Source organism: Salvia hispanica, chromosome 1, assembly GCF_029641045.1.
Source record: "Salvia hispanica isolate PSC_SH4W2 chromosome 1, Shi_PSC_v1, whole genome shotgun sequence".
Taxonomy (NCBI): domain Eukaryota; kingdom Viridiplantae; phylum Streptophyta; class Magnoliopsida; order Lamiales; family Lamiaceae; genus Salvia; species Salvia hispanica.
The window spans coordinates 29,488,644-29,508,435 of record NC_142692.1 but is presented as its reverse complement, the minus strand read 5'-3'; the positions used below and the strand labels follow the sequence as shown (position 1 = coordinate 29,508,435).

The 19,792-nt window shown below is 34.5% G+C and overlaps 2 protein-coding genes across 2 annotated transcripts; both read left to right on the top strand.

Moving 5' to 3' along the window:
• The first annotated feature begins 3,269 nt into the window (after positions 1-3,269).
• On the top strand, positions 3,270-9,413 carry LOC125223119 (DEAD-box ATP-dependent RNA helicase 6-like). Its single transcript, XM_048126107.2, has 10 exons — positions 3,270-3,827; positions 4,604-4,664; positions 5,791-6,025; positions 6,562-6,800; positions 7,257-7,508; positions 7,607-7,787; positions 8,494-8,582; positions 8,667-8,740; positions 8,834-8,955; positions 9,084-9,413. The coding sequence occupies exons 1-9, from the start codon at positions 3,553-3,555 to the stop codon at positions 8,910-8,912; spliced, it is 1,485 nt and encodes a 494-aa protein (XP_047982064.1). The 5' UTR covers positions 3,270-3,552; the 3' UTR covers positions 8,913-8,955; positions 9,084-9,413.
• A 1,275-nt stretch (positions 9,414-10,688) lies between these two features.
• On the top strand, positions 10,689-18,252 carry LOC125222311 (3-isopropylmalate dehydratase large subunit, chloroplastic-like). Its single transcript, XM_048124841.2, has 15 exons — positions 10,689-10,890; positions 11,007-11,150; positions 11,242-11,412; positions 12,095-12,247; positions 12,347-12,415; positions 12,558-12,674; positions 13,011-13,085; positions 13,168-13,245; positions 13,354-13,449; positions 13,679-13,728; positions 14,074-14,128; positions 15,747-15,878; positions 17,102-17,149; positions 17,249-17,407; positions 17,907-18,252. The coding sequence occupies exons 1-15, from the start codon at positions 10,843-10,845 to the stop codon at positions 18,042-18,044; spliced, it is 1,533 nt and encodes a 510-aa protein (XP_047980798.1). The 5' UTR covers positions 10,689-10,842; the 3' UTR covers positions 18,045-18,252.
• The last annotated feature ends 1,540 nt before the right edge of the window (positions 18,253-19,792 follow it).

The window sequence follows — 19,792 nt, the reverse complement described above, 5'->3', positions numbered from 1 at the left end:
AATGCTGAACTTATAGAAGCGAGGAAGGATGCCAACTCAGCTCATCCATATTTAATGATGCCAACACTAGCAATCATTACGAACTAATCACATTACTAATTAGGAGTATTTTTTTTAATATTTCATCTTTCTTAATTTGATTCTCAATATGCATGTCGAAGTTTCTTCACGCTTTAATAAATAATAGTAATATATCTATTTTAAATAAATAATACTAGTATTATATCAATGGATAATATGATTTTTAATATAAAATTAATGAAGTGATACTATAAAGAAAAAAATAGTTAGAATAATTATTAATAGAAAATGAGACTCACAATTGAGAACTATTTTATAAATACAGATTAACTTTAAATGAAAAAATAAGAATGTTTTTAGACGGAGATATTAATATCCATTACATATTTTATAGGAGTACATTTAAATATCGATATACATATTGAATAAAGAAAATAAAGCATATTGTCTTTCCCTTTTTGTTTTAGTTAAACCTTTTGTCCTGCAGTTGGTTACATATTGTCATTTTGTAGAAATATACGTATATATAATGTGCAGTTTGTTACATATTGTCGTTTTATACGCACTGTGCAGTAATGACCATAGGTAGATTCTACTTTTATTACATAATCATTATCTGTAATATCCTCTAAGTCATATTTTTTCTTTATGTTCTTTTATTTTTTACTTTACAAGAATATTAGCAATGAAAATAATGTTCTATTCTGGGTTTTCATAACCTGCTACGGGAATAAATTTAAGTCCGATGTGTAAATGCCGTGGACGAGAAAATCAACTATTGAAAATTGAAATCCACTTAAAATAATTCTCCATTTTATATTAGTTTGTCGAGTAAGGGCCAAATGAGTACTCCACTGGATATTATGAATTTAGCCTTAGACATTACATTTTGAACTATTACATCCCACGCATTTAAAATCGAGCTGGAATTAGTCCAAAATGGATGACATCGTGAAACATAAACAGTCAACAAATGTTTACTCGATTTTGACTCAAATAATCATTTTGGTGATAATTTTTTAATTATTTCAAAAATAATACTCCCTCCGTCCACGAAAATTTGTCCCAGTTTTCCATTTCCGTCCGTCCCCCAAAATTTGTCTCATTTCACTTTTATCATTTTTGGTAGTGGACCCCATATTCCACTAACTCATTCATACTCATATTTTATTATAAAACTAATACTTTAAAAGTAGGACCCACAATCCACTAACTTTTTCAACTCACTTTCCATTACCTTTCTTAAAACCCGTGTCCGGTCAAACCGGGATGAATTTTCGTGGACGGAGGGAGTAATTATTATTCTTAATAAAATAACTTTAATAGAAGACTCATTCCTTCAAGGAATGTGTTTCCCACTTTTATTTCATTCAATCTCTTCCTCTTTTCAGCGACTGTGAAAAACAAAAAATCGTAGTTCTCGCAGTGACGATCAACTTCGTCAGCTATGGAGCGTTCAACCTACAACAAAAGGTCTGAGTCCGGCGAGAGTGGCGGCCGACGTGGCCTTCGATTTCGATACGAGTCTTGCAATTGCAAGAAACTTGCTTCACTCTGAATCATCAAAAGCCATGCCAAACCTATAAGTGAGAAGCTCTACTTTGTTTGTGAGATAAAAGAGTGCATTTTTTCAAGTGGTACGAATAAATCGAGCCAATTATATTGAAGAAGATGACAATATGGATTCATCGCCTACGCCGTGCACCGGCTTGCTGTGGCTCGTGCGCCATCGTCCATAACTAGGACTTGTCGGCTTGTTGTGGCTCGTTCGCCTTTGGGAAGAATTAGGGTTTTGTCCAAGTGAGAGGGCGAGTGTGATAGACGATTCTGTTTTTTTTTTCCTGAAATATTAAGTCGTGGATTGTATTGTTTTGCTTTGCATTTTTTGTTTTAATTAAGTTTTATATATTTTAATCTCACCATTTTGCTACTAAAAATTAAGGAGATAATTTGGACGCTAATAATTGCACTTAACAATTTAATTTGGACAAAACCAACTATAAAGATGTTGAACGTCTATTTTTACGGGTCTGTCCATGTTGGACTGAGACTGAGTCCGATCTTAATTTAAATATGTGAGATGCAATAATTCAAACATAATCTCTAAAACCAAAATCATAAAATCCTCATATATTTTTAACGGTCCATAAGGTAGCTTCTTGATAGACGCATAGACGGCATATCCATAACCTAAAAATAGAGGAAATTGAATTAAATATTTAAAAATGAAATATAAATTAATATGTTTTTTTAATAATATAGTAATAAATAATATTACACCATAGATATGCAATGAGAATAAAATATTTATACAGTAACATATTTGAACTACAAATATGATAATCGAAAAATGAGATTTGCACATTTACTAAAAAATGTAAAATATCATTAAAGAACTTTTTTTTTTTTTCCCTAAATTCTAAAAGATGAACTAATCAAATATAAAATGGAATTAAATATTTAAAAATCAAGTGTAAGTTAATAAATAATTTTTTAATAATAAAATAAATAGAGGAAATGGAATTAAATATTTAAAAATTAAATATAAGTTAATATAATTTTTTAATGATAAATAAAATAAATAGAGAAAAAGTAAGTCATTTTAGGTGGGATGTCGAAACATTATATGAATCACTACTATTGTAAATAGTTAGGATTTTTAAAATAAACAAAACATGCTCCCTTCGTCGCAAGATAGTTGAGTCATTTATTGTTTTAGACAAAAACTTCCAACGTCAATTCTGTATATGCTGATACTTAGTAGCCCATGAATAGTTAAGACTTAAGAGAAGAGATAAATTAGTGGGACCCATGTATAGAAAAGAATTAATTAGTGAAACTTATGAATAGTTAAAAAAGATGGTTAAAAGACGCATGGTTGCAAATTTGCCTCCAAAATAAGAGATAATAAACCATATGATAGTACGTAATTACTAGTACTCCTATAGAAAAGAGATACTCCTAATTATTCTCTTCGTTCGCGAATAATAGTCCCATTTTTTTTTTATTTTAGACTCAGTTCAAATATTACTAGGTTCCCACATCCCACTAACTAATTCCACTAATATTTCATTTAAAATTAATTAATATATACAAATGCGACCCATATTTCACGATCTTTTTTCCATCAACTTTTCTTTAACAATTTTTTTAAAATATGAACCTATGAATTATGGAGCAGTATGAAAATAAAACGTTAAAATAGAAAAAGTTTTTTCAGGTGAAGTAATTTTAAATAATCTGATGCAAGAAATTCCTCGGACACCCTCGGTTGCATTTCCTGGGCTTTCAATTCTCTTTCAACTTCACTTTCTTAGGAAAATCTTTGTAGCATATTCTTCCCTCTCAATCGCGAGACATCACTGTTTCTTTAACCTCGCCCAAATTTTGCTTCTGAAACAATTTGTGTAGGATCACTCGATCTATATCTCAAGATTTTCAAGGTTGTGTAATTGGATACTAATAGACGCTCAGGATCGCTCAATTCGCCATTGTTGTAAAGTTTAATACAGTTTTTAGCAGCTATTTTTGATGAGTTCGCGAGCGAGATACCCACCGCCAGGAATGGGCGGCGGCAGAGGCGGAGGGGGCGGAATGAACCCGAATGCCGGACCAAACCCTAGTTTTCAGCCACGAAACCCTATGCACCAGTATGTGCAAAGAGGTCCAGCGCCTAATAATCAGAATCAGCAAATGTATCAGAATCATCAGCAGCAGCAATGGCTGCGAAGAAATCAGTTGCCTCCATCCGATTCCGCTGTAGACGAGGTTGAAAAGACCGTGCAGTCAGAAGCCATTCATTCTAGGTGATTGTCATTAATTTGCACATTTAATTTACACATTTTGCCCTATGTTTCGTATTGGTTAAAATCTCCCTGTTCCTATCGTCTTATCTCTTTTTTCTCTTCTTGCTTTTGGTGGTGCATACTGAAATATATCTTCGGTTACAGTGAATTTGTCTTTTATATCTCTTTTTACTGCTACATTTTTAACCGAATAAGTGATTGTAAGATTTTGCCTGTCATTTTTCTCCTGGGGGTAGGGTAATCATTGAAATAACGGGTAAAGGACAGATGAGCTAGTTCTGTCATCGAGCTTTTGAGAATCCGAGGTGATACAGTTTTGATATAAAAACTAATTAGTGAGAACCTGACTTCAGCCTCAGAAATGTCTGTGCTATTTGTATTTTGCAAGATTTTGGATATATGATTCATCTGTAACTTATCTTTCTTTTTCTTTTTCTTTTTCTTGCGGACATCAAGCAGGTAGTCACTGTGTTTTGTGGAACGAAGTGCTCTATAGAGTGTCATTTAAAGTTAGAATTGCTAGGTCAAGATTTAGAAAGTATGCAGCTTGTTAATAGAATGGTCTAGCTATAATTTTAAGGACATGGGGGATAATCTTGTTATTTCTTAACCCTGCAATGTGGTTTTGTGGAAGTGCTATTTTTGCTTCTTTTTATGCTTACTGTTTCATTTTTTGCTGAGCTTTGAGCAGTCTTCCTTTTCCATTTTATCTCCACTGTAGTGTACACATAACATTATTCTTGCATAATTGGCACTTAAGTATTTATCTTGACCAGTTCACAAGATTGGAAGGCAAGCTTAAAGTTACCACCACGGGACAATCGTTACAGAACCGAGGTAACACTTCCATTGTCCGTGACTTTTGGATTGTTGAACTGTCAAACTTAAAGTGGATATTGTTTTCGTCCAGTTAACAATCTCTGGTCTTTTCTGCTGGTTAATGCAATCCTTGGACTATCATTGTAAAAAAAATATAGTAGTTGCGTCAGAATGTTTCTGATATGTTGTAACTAAAAAGGTCTTATTGAGCATAAAACAAATTTTGGATGCACATTGGCTAACTACATTTTATGTGACAGGATTAGCTAGTAAACAATTAAATCATAACTATGTGTAGGATTTGATCAAACATACCTTGGAGAATGCCATTTGCGTATGCTTTTTGTTTGTGCTTCTTATTCAAGCTGTATTTTCTGCATTGTTGATTTCCAATAAATGCTTAGAAACTAAATCTTCCCCAGTGTGTGCATGTGTGTTTAATTCCTTGCTAGCTTAATTGCTCTAGCAATCATGATATACGTCAAGAACTCAAAGGAAGGATCTTGTTTAGGTGACTGATTCAGTAGCATGATATTCTTCTACAAAGTTAGAAAAGATGTAGGCATCTTTTGCTTATCCTGAATTACTTTTCTTTTGCATTGTTACTTGTAGCATGAGAGCAGCACTAATAATTAATTTCCCTTTTATCTTCACTATGGAAGAACCCCCCTTCCTTCTCTACTAGAAAAGTGAGCAACTTCTACTAGGAAAGCAAGAAACTTCTGTCAACCATTTATGATGTTTTTCTTGATATGTGAGTTGATAATTAATGTTAATAACAGATTTGAAGAACTCAATCTAAGTGAAGAGTCTGTTAAAGATCTTAGGAGTGTTTGTTGGTGAATAAGTGAGCACTTGAGTGCATTGACTGCATTCTCAACCGCTTTTTGCATGTTATTTGATGTCTGAACGCTAAACCCTAAATTTATACCGGACACTGCCACAATTAGACTCATTTAATTTGTCTTGATGTGTAGAACGACTTCTGGTTCTCTTTTAGCACTTCCATTAATGGTCTTATTGGACATTAAATTCTTGAAAGGTTGATATTTGTTTGCCATTTTATGCAATATGGCTGTTTGTAATCTTAAGCCATGTCTGGAGTGACTGTTGGCCTGACTTCTATCTGTATTTTGTCTTTTAGGATGTTACAGCTACCAAAGGAAATGAATTTGAAGACTACTTTTTAAAGCGCGAACTGCTAATGGGAATATATGAGAAGGGTTTTGAGAGCCCATCCCCGATTCAGGAAGAGAGTATTCCAATTGCTCTCACTGGAAGTGATATTTTGGCTAGGGCAAAAAATGGAACCGGAAAAACTGCAGCGTTTTGCATTCCCGCCTTGGAGAAGATTGATCAAGATAAAAATGCTATTCAAGGTTTAGTTTACCTATTTGAAGCTTTCTGCAATTGTAGAATCTCTTAATATTCTTTGAGGAAATAGGAACTGCTTTCAAATTGGCACTTAATGAAATGTAACAGTTCATGACAAATGTTGGTATTTATCATTTTGTTAGGAGGCAATTGCATTTTGACAATGTACCATGGTGCTCTGTGTGTGTGTACACAAACATGTAGGGGTTTATAAAAGTGTGGGATAGTGAAGATAGTCTTGGTCAACGATAGTAGTTGATAGGTCTCGTTGGGTTAATCTGGCAGCTCCTAGGTAAATGTTCTGCATAAAGTTGAAGAACACGATTAGACAAATTCTAGCATTAACATGTTTAGAGCTGAGAGCATTTGTTGTTGTTTTATTTAACTAGTTAATTGCCAATATCCGTTGATGTAACTATATAATGCAATTCATAACTTACTATTGAATACCATTGTAGGTTAATTTAGCTAACTTATTGATGCTAATCTCGATTCCTTATTCAACTAATCTGATCACGGTATCTTATACATGCATTTGCAGTTGTTATTCTTGTCCCAACAAGAGAATTGGCTCTTCAAACTTCACAAGTTTGTAAAGAACTGGGAAAGCACTTACAAATTCAAGTCATGGCTACTACTGGTGGAACTAGCTTAAAAGATGACATAATGCGCCTTTACCAGCCAGTGCATTTACTTGTTGGGACGCCCGGAAGAATTCTTGATCTTGCTAACAAGAATGTCTGTGTTCTGAATGAGTGTAGCATGCTTGTAATGGATGAGGTAAGTAAATATATCCTCTCTTTTTTGTTATTGGAGTGTAGGATGTGGAAAATATTGGTCCTCTGATATTGCATGACTACTTATTATGACTCGCTTTCTTGTATCACTCCATTCTTATACCTTTATGGAATTGGAAATTGGGTCTGTGGTTGGTAGCCCACGCCAAAGGCATTATTGAGCATTTGTGATGTGCTAATCTCAGAATGTCTAGATGAGGCCAGATATGAAAATACTTGAAAAACAGTTAACATCAGAATAAACTGTCCATTAGTGGTGGAAGTACTTTTTATCCGACTTTGCTGGCTGCTAGTATTTGCTTTTAACATAATCATCACTCATCAGAACATCATTTTCTTGTACATTTCTGATTTTTCTGTTTCTCATAACCCATTTAAGCTGTCAGAAAAATGTGACTGATTGCTAAAAAAGTTCCCTTGTTCTGTTGATTTCCTTCAGGCTGATAAGCTTCTGTCCCCAGAATTCCAACCTTCTATCGAGCAGTTGATTCGCTTTATGCCCACAAGCCGTCAGATTCTTATGTTCTCAGCTACATTTCCTGTTACAGTAAAAGATTTCAAAGATCGATACCTGAGAAAACCCTATATCATCAACCTTATGGATGAGCTTACCCTAAAGGGTATAACCCAGTTTTATGCTTTTGTTGAAGAAAGACAGAAAGTTCACTGCCTCAACACCCTTTTTTCAAAGGTTAATTAATTAGAGCTGTTCTATTATTGTCTGGGACTCTGGGGATGATTTCACCATATTTGATGATTTTTTTGATATAACTGTTTTCTTTGGCGCAGCTTCAAATAAACCAGTCTATTATTTTCTGCAATTCTGTGAATCGGGTGGAACTTCTTGCCAAGAAAATCACAGAACTTGGCTACTCTTGCTTCTACATTCACGCTAAGATGCTTCAGGATCACCGCAACAGAGTATTTCATGACTTCCGTAATGGTGCCTGCAGGAATCTTGTCTGCACTGGTATACACCATGTTCTAATTGCAACATGGTTACATGTAACAAAAATTGTGATATTTTCTTTTAAGGGCTATCTGAAACTCCGATGTTTTTCTTCTCCCGTACCCCATTTTAAATTTTTCTGTGAGGTCACCAACAGTGTGGAGAAGTTTGTGAGTTATCGGTACTTGGTAGTGCTATATATATTTGTTCTGACTGTATGGAAATTGGAATATGATGATCAATAATTTAGAAAACCACCATAAACTATCTTGTTCTTATTACTTGCATGGTGAATGCCCTTACTCTTATCTGGCTTGGGCATGGTGTGTCTTCCAATCTCTCCCCCTCTCTTTCTCTATGTTGTGTTTGACTGTTTGTACACATATAGATAATTATACACTCATGATTTTTGCTCCCTTGATATTCTTTTACCGATTCTCTTGTTCAGAAACCATATTCTCTCCTCACTCTGAACCGTGATTGTGTTCTTTTGGCTGAAATATCATTTTTACTTATTCTATATGACCTTACTTTAGGGTCTGCTAACAAATCTCTTTTGGAACCTTGAGTTTTGTATGCTGCCTTTATATTGTACATTGATAGAACTATAGAAATGGCCTACTTTGGGGTCTGGCATTTGGTCACAATTACATATTATCTTTATGATCATTTATGCTCTAAACTATCTTATTTGGTATTTTATTTTTTCCTCTTTGTTATTTTGCAGACTTGTTTACGAGAGGGATAGATATCCAGGCAGTCAATGTTGTAATCAACTTTGATTTTCCTAAGAATTCTGAAACATATTTACACAGGGTATGTGTGAGGTTTTTACTTCCATATAAGGTTTCATGTTAGTTTTTGCCTGCTTCCTACTATATTTGTTCATTTTGTGTGAAGGTTGGCCGATCCGGAAGATTTGGACACCTTGGCTTAGCTGTGAATCTCATCACCTATGAGGACCGTTTTAATTTGTATGCACTTCAATCCTTATTTTCTATGTAACTGTTTATATAATTCATTGTTATTAGAGATTAATATGTTTATCAAAATGTACCATCTTTTAGGTATAGGATTGAACAAGAATTAGGAACAGAAATCAAGCAGATCCCACCACAAATTGACCAGGCTGTATACTGTCAGTGATCTGCAGCGTTTGCTATTCGACCCACGATTTGAAGTTTGTAAGGTTGTCAAGTTTTGTAACTCTTATTTCCTGTATTAGATGTTTTCTTCCCGTATCTCATTTTATCGGCCATTTATTAAACAGTCAGATTATTTTTCATGCTCTACTCTCTAACACCTTTTCTGTTGCAGGAAAGTTGCTGCCCTGTGGAAGAGGTGAGATGATTGAAGGTTGAGGTTCAGATGCAACCATGGTCTTGGTAATGAGAAGCTTTATATATGATGCTCAAATTTCCAACATATTGGGCATCTGATACCACTTGAACTTCTAAAGGGATGGTATACCGTACAACCTTCAGGATTATATCTTATTGCTCTAGGTTATGACTCGTCTTATTCTCTATATTAACGTTAGACTATGGCCATCATGTGTTTCTGTATGTTCTGTGCGAAAGAGGGTTTTCTTATCCTAGTTTGTACGATTGATCTTGATTGAAGGAGAAAAAGAGATTGATTCTGTTTTTTGTTGCCTCATAACATTTTCGGTAAAAGATGTGGTATCCCGGCCGGCTGAAGGAGCATTAACGAAAGTTAAGGGATTAGTTAAATAAGGATCGAGATCACACATCACATGAGGTCCCTTCACCATCCAAGAATGAAGAATCCTGTCTTTTTTAGATACTTTATATGTTCAGTTGAATTAGTTTTCGCATTAAATATATGGTTGACATAATTTATCAAAAACTCAAAAGTGGGAAACAAAAAGTTGAGGCTAATGGTTGGACTTGAGCATCTCTTGACTCTTTTGCGTTGCAACACTAGCTCTCTTCTTTTCAGTCTTCTTGTGGAGTTGTGCTTCCTTGTTCTTGGCCTTATCCTGCCTTCTTCATCTCCAACTGATCGTAGCGACGCACCTCAAAGGAGAGGCCCTCCTTGCTCTTCTCCCATAAACCTACTCGACTTGCTCCTTGTCAGCCTGCCTCCACAAACGCTGCAAATATTGGTAGGGGATCCATTATGTGGAGTAAATATTTTTTGCGTCTATCCTAATGGATCTTTATGTCCGCTATTAAATATCTCATATTCTTTTTTCGTTCATCCGGCATTAAATATTTCATTCCACTTGTATACTATTTTTAATAAGCGGACATCGCATTCCACTACCTCATACCTCTCGCGTTTTACTATAAAACTAATATTACACCCGTCCACAAAAAATAGACAAAGTTGTAAACGACACATATTTTAATGCGCAATTGGTAAAGTAAGAGACATGAAGGGAGAATATGGTGGAAGTAGTGTTGGTGGATTATGTGGTCCATATTTATAATGACGTGTGGAGTTAATATCGGTTTAGAACTTTCCATATTCAGTATCAGTTTAATTTTGATGGACGGCTCAAAATGGTAAAACTTGTCTATCACATTTCACTAATTTTTTTTTGTCCACATTTCTTTGTAAAGTTAATAATTTCTGAAAATTGTAGAACTATTAATACACAAAGTGAGGTTATTATATTTCATAAAAGTAACATATCTTAAAAATTGTACGACTATTAATATATAAAGTAAGAAATTAAAATGAACAAGTAATTGAAATATTGTGAAAGTGAAATAGAGGTTTTTACTACAAAAAATTACTCCAAAAGTGAATTGTGTAGAGTAGTACTTAAAAATAGAGATGTGTATTTTATGGGTTCGATAAAACATGACAAAATATGGTGACCGACTATGTACGTGTAAGAAATAAAAAAGTATACTCCGTATATAAACAATATTTTGGTGTGAGTATTGCAGCAAATATTCAGATTTTATAGCCTCTTTCTTATTCTCCATCTCCGCCATTCAATTCATAAGTGTGTCCAGCACTAGCAGCCGCCACTGAAGAGAAATCCCCATACTGTGTCTGTGTAATTCCTTGAAACCGACTTTCGCTGTTCCGACAACATAAGATGGCGTCATCTGCCGTAGCTCCGACGTCCTCATTCCTTGTTGACAAGGTTTGTGTGCTTGAAAAAAGTAGCATCTTTTGATTTATTTTCTTCCAATTCATGGGACGTTTAGTTAATCGAGCAAGTTTATATAATTTCCCTCATTTTTGTGTCTGTGTTTGCAGAAAATTTTGGGATTTTCAGCTTCCTGTGCCCAGCCTTCTTCATTTCCATGTTCCCCGCAGCTTTCCAAAAAAAGGGCTTCCACGAAAATAGTTTCTGTAATGACGCCTCAGCAATCTGAGCGCAAACCATCGGCTACAGGGGCGGTAATTAATTTAGTTTTTTTTTTATATCATTTTTATAATAGATTTCAGATTAAATGGAGAGGGTTTTGGATTGAAAAAAATAAAATTGTAGGTTAAGACTGGGATGACCATGACTGAGAAGATACTGGCGAGAGCTTCAGAAAAATCCCAATTGGTTCCCGGTGAGAATGCATGGGTCAATGTGGATATTTTGATGACACATGATGTTTGTGGCCCTGGTTCCATTGGGATATTCAAAAAGGAATTCGGCGAAAATGCAAAGGTATATATTAAAAAACTGCATTTTCTTGGTTGAATAATCTTAACAAGAAAAATGTGAAATTTGTTTTTATAGAATTATTATTGGAACATCTTGAGGTCATGTATTACATTCCATGTTTGAGACCTTGTAACTCTTTGATGAATAAAGTGTATTCGTTGAGGTTGTGGGCGTGTCCTCATCTTCTCGCTAGTGACTAGTGCCGTGTCGCCATCGATAGAAGCAACTGGGCACCAAATTAATAAGAAAATACTGTATAACTTAGCAAGTACAAATCGAAGGCATATATCTTAGTTAAGTTTTGGATCATTTATCTCTTGAATTGTATGGGGATCTTAGTTCACAAAAACTTAATACACTTTATTTTAGAGCTCTAGAAAGGTGAATTCACGGTGGTACTTCATGCCTTAATTTCTTGTATTCTATTTTGCCACTTGAATTTAGGGTCTTGGTGATATTCCACAATTTTGAAAACTTAAATTATCTTCTCCTACAGATATTTTTTGGATGATTTTTTTGGTGTTATTGTGTATGCTGTTCTCAAAACAAAAGGAAAAGTTTGGCGTAAATTATCTTTACTAAAAGTTAATTTTTATTGTCTGCTTTACACACTTTCCTAAACAATTGTTGTATATTTTGGTGTGCCTATCTCACTTTATTTGTTGCTTGCTATTTTCTATTGTAGGTGTGGGACCGTGAAAAAGTTGTTATCATTCCTGACCATTACATCTTCACAACTGATGAACGAGCAAATCGCAATGTAGACATCTTGAGGGATTTCTGTAATGAGCAAAATATTAAGTACTTCTACGATATCAAAGATCTTGGAAATTTCAAGGTATGACTACTTGTTAATTGCTGGAACTAGTAACTTACTAATTATCCTGTCAAATGTTTTTTGAAGAAAGCAATTGAGTTTGATCAACTGACATTTTAGGCTAATCCTGATTACAAAGGTGTCTGCCATGTGGCTCTTGCCCAAGAAGGCCATTGCCGACCTGGAGAGGTATATATGTTATTAGAAAAAGGTTCTGTATTCGTGATTTGGTGTCCCTCTGGCCTCCTCTAGTAACCAAATTCTAGATGAGGCTGTATTTAAAAATGATATCAAACCCTGTGATAACTTATGAACTATATTATGCTCCTAGGTCCTGTTGGGCACCGACTCTCACACGTGTACTGCTGGAGCATTTGGTCAGTTTGCTACTGGAATCGGAAACACCGATGCCGGTTTCGTGTTGGGCACTGGAAAGCTTTTGCTTAAGGTACATTTGATGTTACACGTTCTTATCTTGTTTCATCTTGTTTTCTTTTAACTCTGTATCTCTCACAGCGTGTAATTTCTTCACGAATTCTAAATTGCTCAATATCCCGTCCAGTCCCATTTCTTTCTTTTCACTCTGGTCATGCAGATTTAATAATTAACCACTGACAGTTTTATTTGATTTGGAAGACTAAAGTTTGACTATCTAAGACTAAAATGATAATTCACAATTTTTTTTATTTCTTAATGGGTATTGACTGTTTGTGAGACTATCCCTCCACGTCTTAGATACGATGAACGTATGAATCAGTGAGTATTTCTTGTAAATGCATTTCAGGTGCCCCCGACTTTGAGATTTGTAATGGATGGTGAAATGCCCAACTATCTACTTGCAAAAGATTTAATTCTGCAAGTAAGTACATGCAAGCTTATAATCATTTGGTAACACTAATATCAAAGGCAACATATCGATTCATGTGCTGCGTATTTTGTAGATTATTGGTGAAATTTCAGTTGCTGGCGCGACATACAAAGCAATGGAGTTTGTTGGTTCTGCTGTTGAAAGTTTGACTGTAAGTGCGTCTAACCATTCATTAATGCATATAGGTTCTTGAGGATAATGACGTGAATTCACTTTAATTTTGTTCTTTGTGTAACTTGAAATTTACTTTTTGCTGAAGATGGAAGAAAGAATGACTCTGTGCAACATGGTAGTTGAAGCTGGTGGAAAGAATGGTGTCATCCCTGCTGATAGTACCACTTACAAGTTCCTTGAGGTTAGTTTTAGGAGATAAATTCTGTAACCGTAGTGTGTGCCTGAACAAAAACACACAGGGCTCACGAATTTCACTCAGCTAACCAGTCATTGTGAGTATATGAATAATAAATATACATGCTGGTTCAAGTTTTCTTTAGTTGATGCCTTTTGAAATCTGCAAGAAACGAGAACATCTATTTTACTATTTTTCCTTTTATTAATAGTGATATTACTTTTTGGCTGCCCAGGACAAGACATCTTTGCCATTTGAACCAGTATTTAGCGATGGGGGAGCCAGGTAGCTTCTTGTTACTTTTGCAAGTTTTGAACAGTTTATGTTTGTGACACTTCTAGAGTTCTAGTCTTATTCTTAAATCAAATAATAGCTGAGAGAGATTGTGCTAGGATGCTCTTTGACATATTAATCAGTGTATTTCCCATCCTTATGATATATGGAAACCTCTCTTGTGAAATAAATTTGGAATTCCCTTTAACACATTGATCAATATATTTCCTGTCAATTTTAATATACTGAAACCTAACTATTATGATCTTTTTAGCATCATGTCATGTCTTTAATATGGTAAACTTGTACAATTGGGTGCTTATGGTCAAGTTTATTTTTCCCTTTTCTTTTAATTAGGTTTCTCAAAGAGTACCGGTTTGATATTTCAAAGCTCGAGCCTTTGGTAGCTAAGGTGAGTAATATAAACCCCATTGTTTGTCTTTGAATCCTCTTGGTAATTATCATTAGAGACTTAAATGTTTCTCATAGACATTCTGTTTCATTAATCTCTTTTGTAAATGGAAGATTATTGTATGATAAGTAACTCTTATACTCTTGAGGTGTGTTTTTTTTGATAGAAAAGGGTGTAAAACATACTCCCTCCGTCCCACAATAGGAGTCACATTTGGTGTGGGCACGGGTTTTAAGAAATGTAAATAATAGTGGATTGAAAAAGTTGGTGGAATATGGGGTCCACTTTTTTTATATTGATTTTATACTAGAATGTGAGTGAAGTGAGTTAGTTGAATGGGGGACCTACTTATCATTTATGGTAAAAGTGAAATGTGACTTTTATTGTGGGACGGACCGAAATGGCAAAATGTGACTTATTGTGGGACGGGGGGAGTATATTTTAGGGTGTGGTTGTTTTTGTTTTGGTTAATGTGCTTTCCCTTTCGATTCACGGTTAATTACTGTTTACACCTTGGCCTTCTCGTTCAAATGAGCAGACCTTTGTGCTGATCGCAAAAATGGCATGATCTGTGTAAAATTGCAAAATTAGCAAGACTCGATGTGACTTGGATATGGCCTGTGCCTACTTTTTTGGGCTAAAAATTGTCGTGGAAAACTCAGATCCGACTTGGATATTCTAATTTATTTTGTTAAAAATATGTGGAAAATGCATTTTTCACTCGAGCATCAACATGTCGTCGTTTGATGCCCAATATATATATTTTCCATTTAATTTTACAATATAAGTCAGAACATCCACGCTACGTTTGGGCCTTCCATGTCAGAATTTCCGTCCCAGCTTATAAAGCCAAGAAATACTGGCATGAGCCATAGTTGCCACTCGTGTCCAAAAATCAGACTATTATTTGCGGTATTTTAAAGGTCATGCCATTTTTGCAACTTGGCCCAAAAGATCAAGCCATAAATATTGTTAACCCATAAATTAATGGATAAAAGGAAAATAATCTCTATGTTATAGCTAATGACTTGACATGTCAAGTTCTTGCACGATATCACCCTACCCCCTCCTATAGTAAACCGTATTTGGTTTTATTTGTCCATTATATCCCTTACACTTGTGAATCATGATGATAGCAAAAGGTAAATTTGTCGAAGTGATGCAATCCTTTTTCATTCTTCTGAAGTATACAATGAAATTAATTACAATCATCAAACTTAAGTTTTATGATTTTATTGAAGTTATAAATACTTCAATGACTAGCATTCTTTGCAAGGGTATTTTTTTACTATTCATTAGCTCAATTGAGACATGGAAAGATGTACACTACTACACTTTCGGAACACCAATTCGTTAAATCTAAAATGGATCAGCCGACCTGATTTACGAAACTGTTTTAACTCTTCGAATTCCTAGAATTTTAGGTGGAATGAAACACATCTCTAATACTTGCTGATAATTTTGATGTGTAGTTCTGTTTTGAGAGGACCAATTAACCCAAATATTTTGGATGTTTTTGTTTTTTTTTGCATTTTTGGTGAAATATAGAGGGAATCCTTGTTTTTTACCCTAAAATTATCATCTTTTATACACTGACATAAAATTTTATGGATATCAGCCTCATTCTCCCGACAATCGTGCTTTAGCTCGAGAATGCAAAGATGTGAAAATTGACAGGGTATATATTGGATCTTGTACTGGTGGGAAAACAGAAGATTTCATGGCTGCTGCTAAAGTATTTCTTGCTTCGGTAAGTAGCTAAATATTGTTTTAGCAGTAGGCCTTTTTGTGATCTTGAATTATGAGAATCTTGTTATGTAAGCTCAAAATCTGACGACCTCATTGCTGTCTAAAACCTTCCTAATTTTAGTGTATGCTAGTGCCTAGTACTGGAGATGATTTATTTATTTATGCACTTAAGTGTGTGTGAAATAAATGTGTGGACCTTTTACCCGTGAATGTTACAGTTTGTGAAAAGTATCAGATCAGTCTATTTTAAGCTAAATGAAGCATATGTACTTGATACGGATATATCTATAGAAGATCCCATATCTCTATTATTTCATATATTATTGATTTAGCATATCTTTCCCATATATTCTTTATTATCTTGTTCACCAAGTTAGGTTATTCGTAAGTAGGACCTATTGTTATTCTTTTGAATCAATCAATGAAATCATAATTATTGGTCTTTTATACTCCCTCCGTCCCAACCTAAGTGAGACGTATTCCTTTTTGGTACGTCCCAACCAAGTGAGACGTTTCCTTTTTTTTTTTTGGCAACAATCAACTCACTCCTCTCTCCTGCTTTATCCTCACTCTTTACTTTATGCTCTCTTTCTTTTTCTTACTTATCTTCTCTCTTACTTTTTTCTCTCTCTCTCTTACTTTACTATTAATAATTTAATTCGCTAAACACCACTACCTAAATTCCTGTGCCAAAATAGAAACGTCTCGCTTAGGGACGGAGGGAGTATTTATTTAGTTTTCCGTTTAGAATTTCCGATTGTCGACGGAGCACGGTTTCTCTGCCACTTTCTTTATCTTTTTCACTTGATAAGGTGCTTTCATTGAGAGAGCAATGAAAACACCAATAGCTAAGAGAGCAATCCTAACAAGATTCCGTAGTCATCCGACGACGAGAGGTCGGCGGCGGAGAGATAAAAGTGGACGTCGCAGGCTTGCCCCGGGATCAAATCCAAACTAGGGTTTGCAGAAAGAAAATAAACAATAAAATAAGTAGAGCAAAATATGTTATTTCATTGATTGAGTGAAGAGAATAACAATAGTTATATTTATAATACTATACTAACTTAATGAGCAAGAAATATATATCCTAATTTCACTAATTAATAAAGATATGGAGATATTTCTAGGGTTATGCTCGTATCAGTACTCTCTCTGGATGATTAGAAAATTATAGTTGGGATGCAAAAACTCTCTCGAACTTAAAACATATTTGCTGATTCGCAGGGTAAAAAGGTCAAAGTCCCAACCTTCCTAGTTCCAGCTACGCAGAAGGTATTTTTTCTAAACTACACATGTTTTCTAAACAGGCCAAAGGTAAAACCTCAATTCCAAACATTCAATATTTTGTATCTAATTACACATATTTCACAGGTTTGGATGGATGTATATAGCCTTCCGGTCCCAGGATCGGGCGGGAAAACTTGCTCACAGATATTTGAGGAAGCTGGATGCGACACTCCTGCAAGCCCCAGTTGTGGTGCTTGTTTGGGAGGACCAAGAGACACATATGCTCGCATGAATGAAGCTCAGGTATACACCATTGTGTTTTATAACAATATATTCTAGCTTTGCCCAATTAGTAATTCCTGTGGTCTCCAAGGAAGAAGGTGATAGAAAGTGCTTTTGCATGTCTGATTGCTAACTCAAGTTTTCATCAAATAATTTTATTAAGTGGGATAATCATGCTTGTCTCCCTAATTTCAAGCATTTATCAGAACTTGTTCATAACTTATTTTTTTTCTCTTCACAACCCCCGACTCTGAAAAGTTTGATGTATGTTCCAATTGAATCAATTGAGCTAGCTCAATGTTCTGTTGCTGGAATTGGGTTTTTTAAATTGTTATGTCAAGCGAGAATTGAAAAGAAAGGTTGGCGATAAAAAACACGATTAAGTAAAGGTCTTCTTTGGGCTTAATATCTTCTTGTTCTGAACTGCTTATAGAGATTTATATACATGGAGCAGAGGACTAGAAGTTATAACATAACCAGTAGTAATATAACTAAATATTGCAATCTTGGTAAAATGCAGGTGTGTGTTTCAACCACAAACAGGAATTTCCCCGGTCGGATGGGCCATAAAGAGGGACAGATTTATCTAGCCTCTCCATACACGGCTGCTGCATCTGCGTTGTCTGGTTTTGTCACTGACCCACGAGAGTTTATCTAGAGTACGATTTTCACGAATGAGAGTGAGTTTGTGCACTACTTTTCTGAATGCTGCTTCTAAGTTCTTGACGTTACTGATTCACATATTGTGATGTTTTAGAAGTTAGAACTGGTGTTAGATTTGGGATGTAGATTCTTCAATAAAGATGATTGTTGGATTGGACATGCCTTTTATTTTATTTTAATTTGCTGGAAAAAGTATTTGGTAATGGAACGTGGGATGTATGTATGGTAAGAAAGAAGAAAATAATAGGAAAAACATATTTCGAGGCCCTTATACTAATACATCTTGTTTTATTTGATCATTTGACAATTTTTTTATTTTGATTTAATAAGTTTTAATACTTTTATTTTATTTGGTTGGATCTTATTTAATGGACTTCAAATTTGATTAATTATTTTGTGTTTATTAAAATTATTTGTTTTTCTTATATTTATTTTTCAGTCAATTCAGTTGTAATATTGACTCAAGAATCATTGGGAAAATGAACTTTGATATTGCTTGTTACTCTCCCGTTCCATAGTAACGGAGGCGTTTCTTTTCAACATGGAGATTAAGAAAAATTGTGTTAGATGAGGTAAGTAAAGAGAAAATAAAGTGGAAATGAAATAGGTTATGAGATAAAGGGAGAAAAGTAAGAGAGTAAAGTAAGCGAGGAAAAATGTGTTGAATTTTACTAAAAAGGGAAATAACTCTATTACTATGGAACGTACCAAAATGACAAAATGACTATTACGATGGAACGGAGGGAGTATTAATTTGTAAAATTTTTATTTTTTCAATGATTCATGACTCGGTATCGCAATTGAATTAATTCAAAATAAATAAGAAAATTTTAAAAATTAATTTTCACAAGAAACGTTAATTAAATTATACTTGGTAAATTTAATTACAAGAACCAAAAAATCGATGAGCACTAAAAAGAAAATGCATGAGACATCTTCGTTTTACCTTTTATATACACTATGATAGTTTTCAGATGATAGAAATTGAAGAAAGTTTATAGCATTTTATAATGGATGTAAAATGATGCAATACATAGGATTTTAGTGATTAATATAAGTTGCATATCTAATTTCATAATATTAATTTAAATATAAGATGTTCAGCGTTAATGCATTTTTTTCTCAAGTTGCATGTGTATTTGATTATTAGTTACTACTTTCAAAAATTTTAATGATGATAAGATCATTAATATATTTGTTGATTTTTTTTTGGTATACATAATCAGGGCTATTCTTAAATGAAGAAATGTTTTGACACGAGGGATATTGAAAAGAGTTTATAACATTTTTATGATGAATGTAAATGATGCATGATATTTAGGTTTGGGTCAATATTTCATTATGTTAATTAATAAGAAATCATGTAGAGTACTTCATAAGGTAGTATATCTCATACATAAGAAAATAATCACAACAAGTATACTAATTTGTTTTGTTGTTTTTTTCTTGAACAACCGATACACTTTTAAAAGCTTTCCGGTGGAGGAGCATGGCGGCGATGCTGGGTTGGGGGAGCATAATGGCAATGTTAGGTAGGAGGAGGAAGGTAGCGATGGATTCTTGGAGCGCCATGGCATTGAGGAGAAGGAGCGTGACGGCTTTGGTGGCGGCAGTTGCAGTGGTGGCGGTGCTTGAGCGATTCTATATTCCACAACATCTCATCAACTTCATTGGTTTCGTTTATATTACTAGAAACCAATGCATCTTCTTTTAAATCACGAGCTAGAGATGGTGTCAGCACTA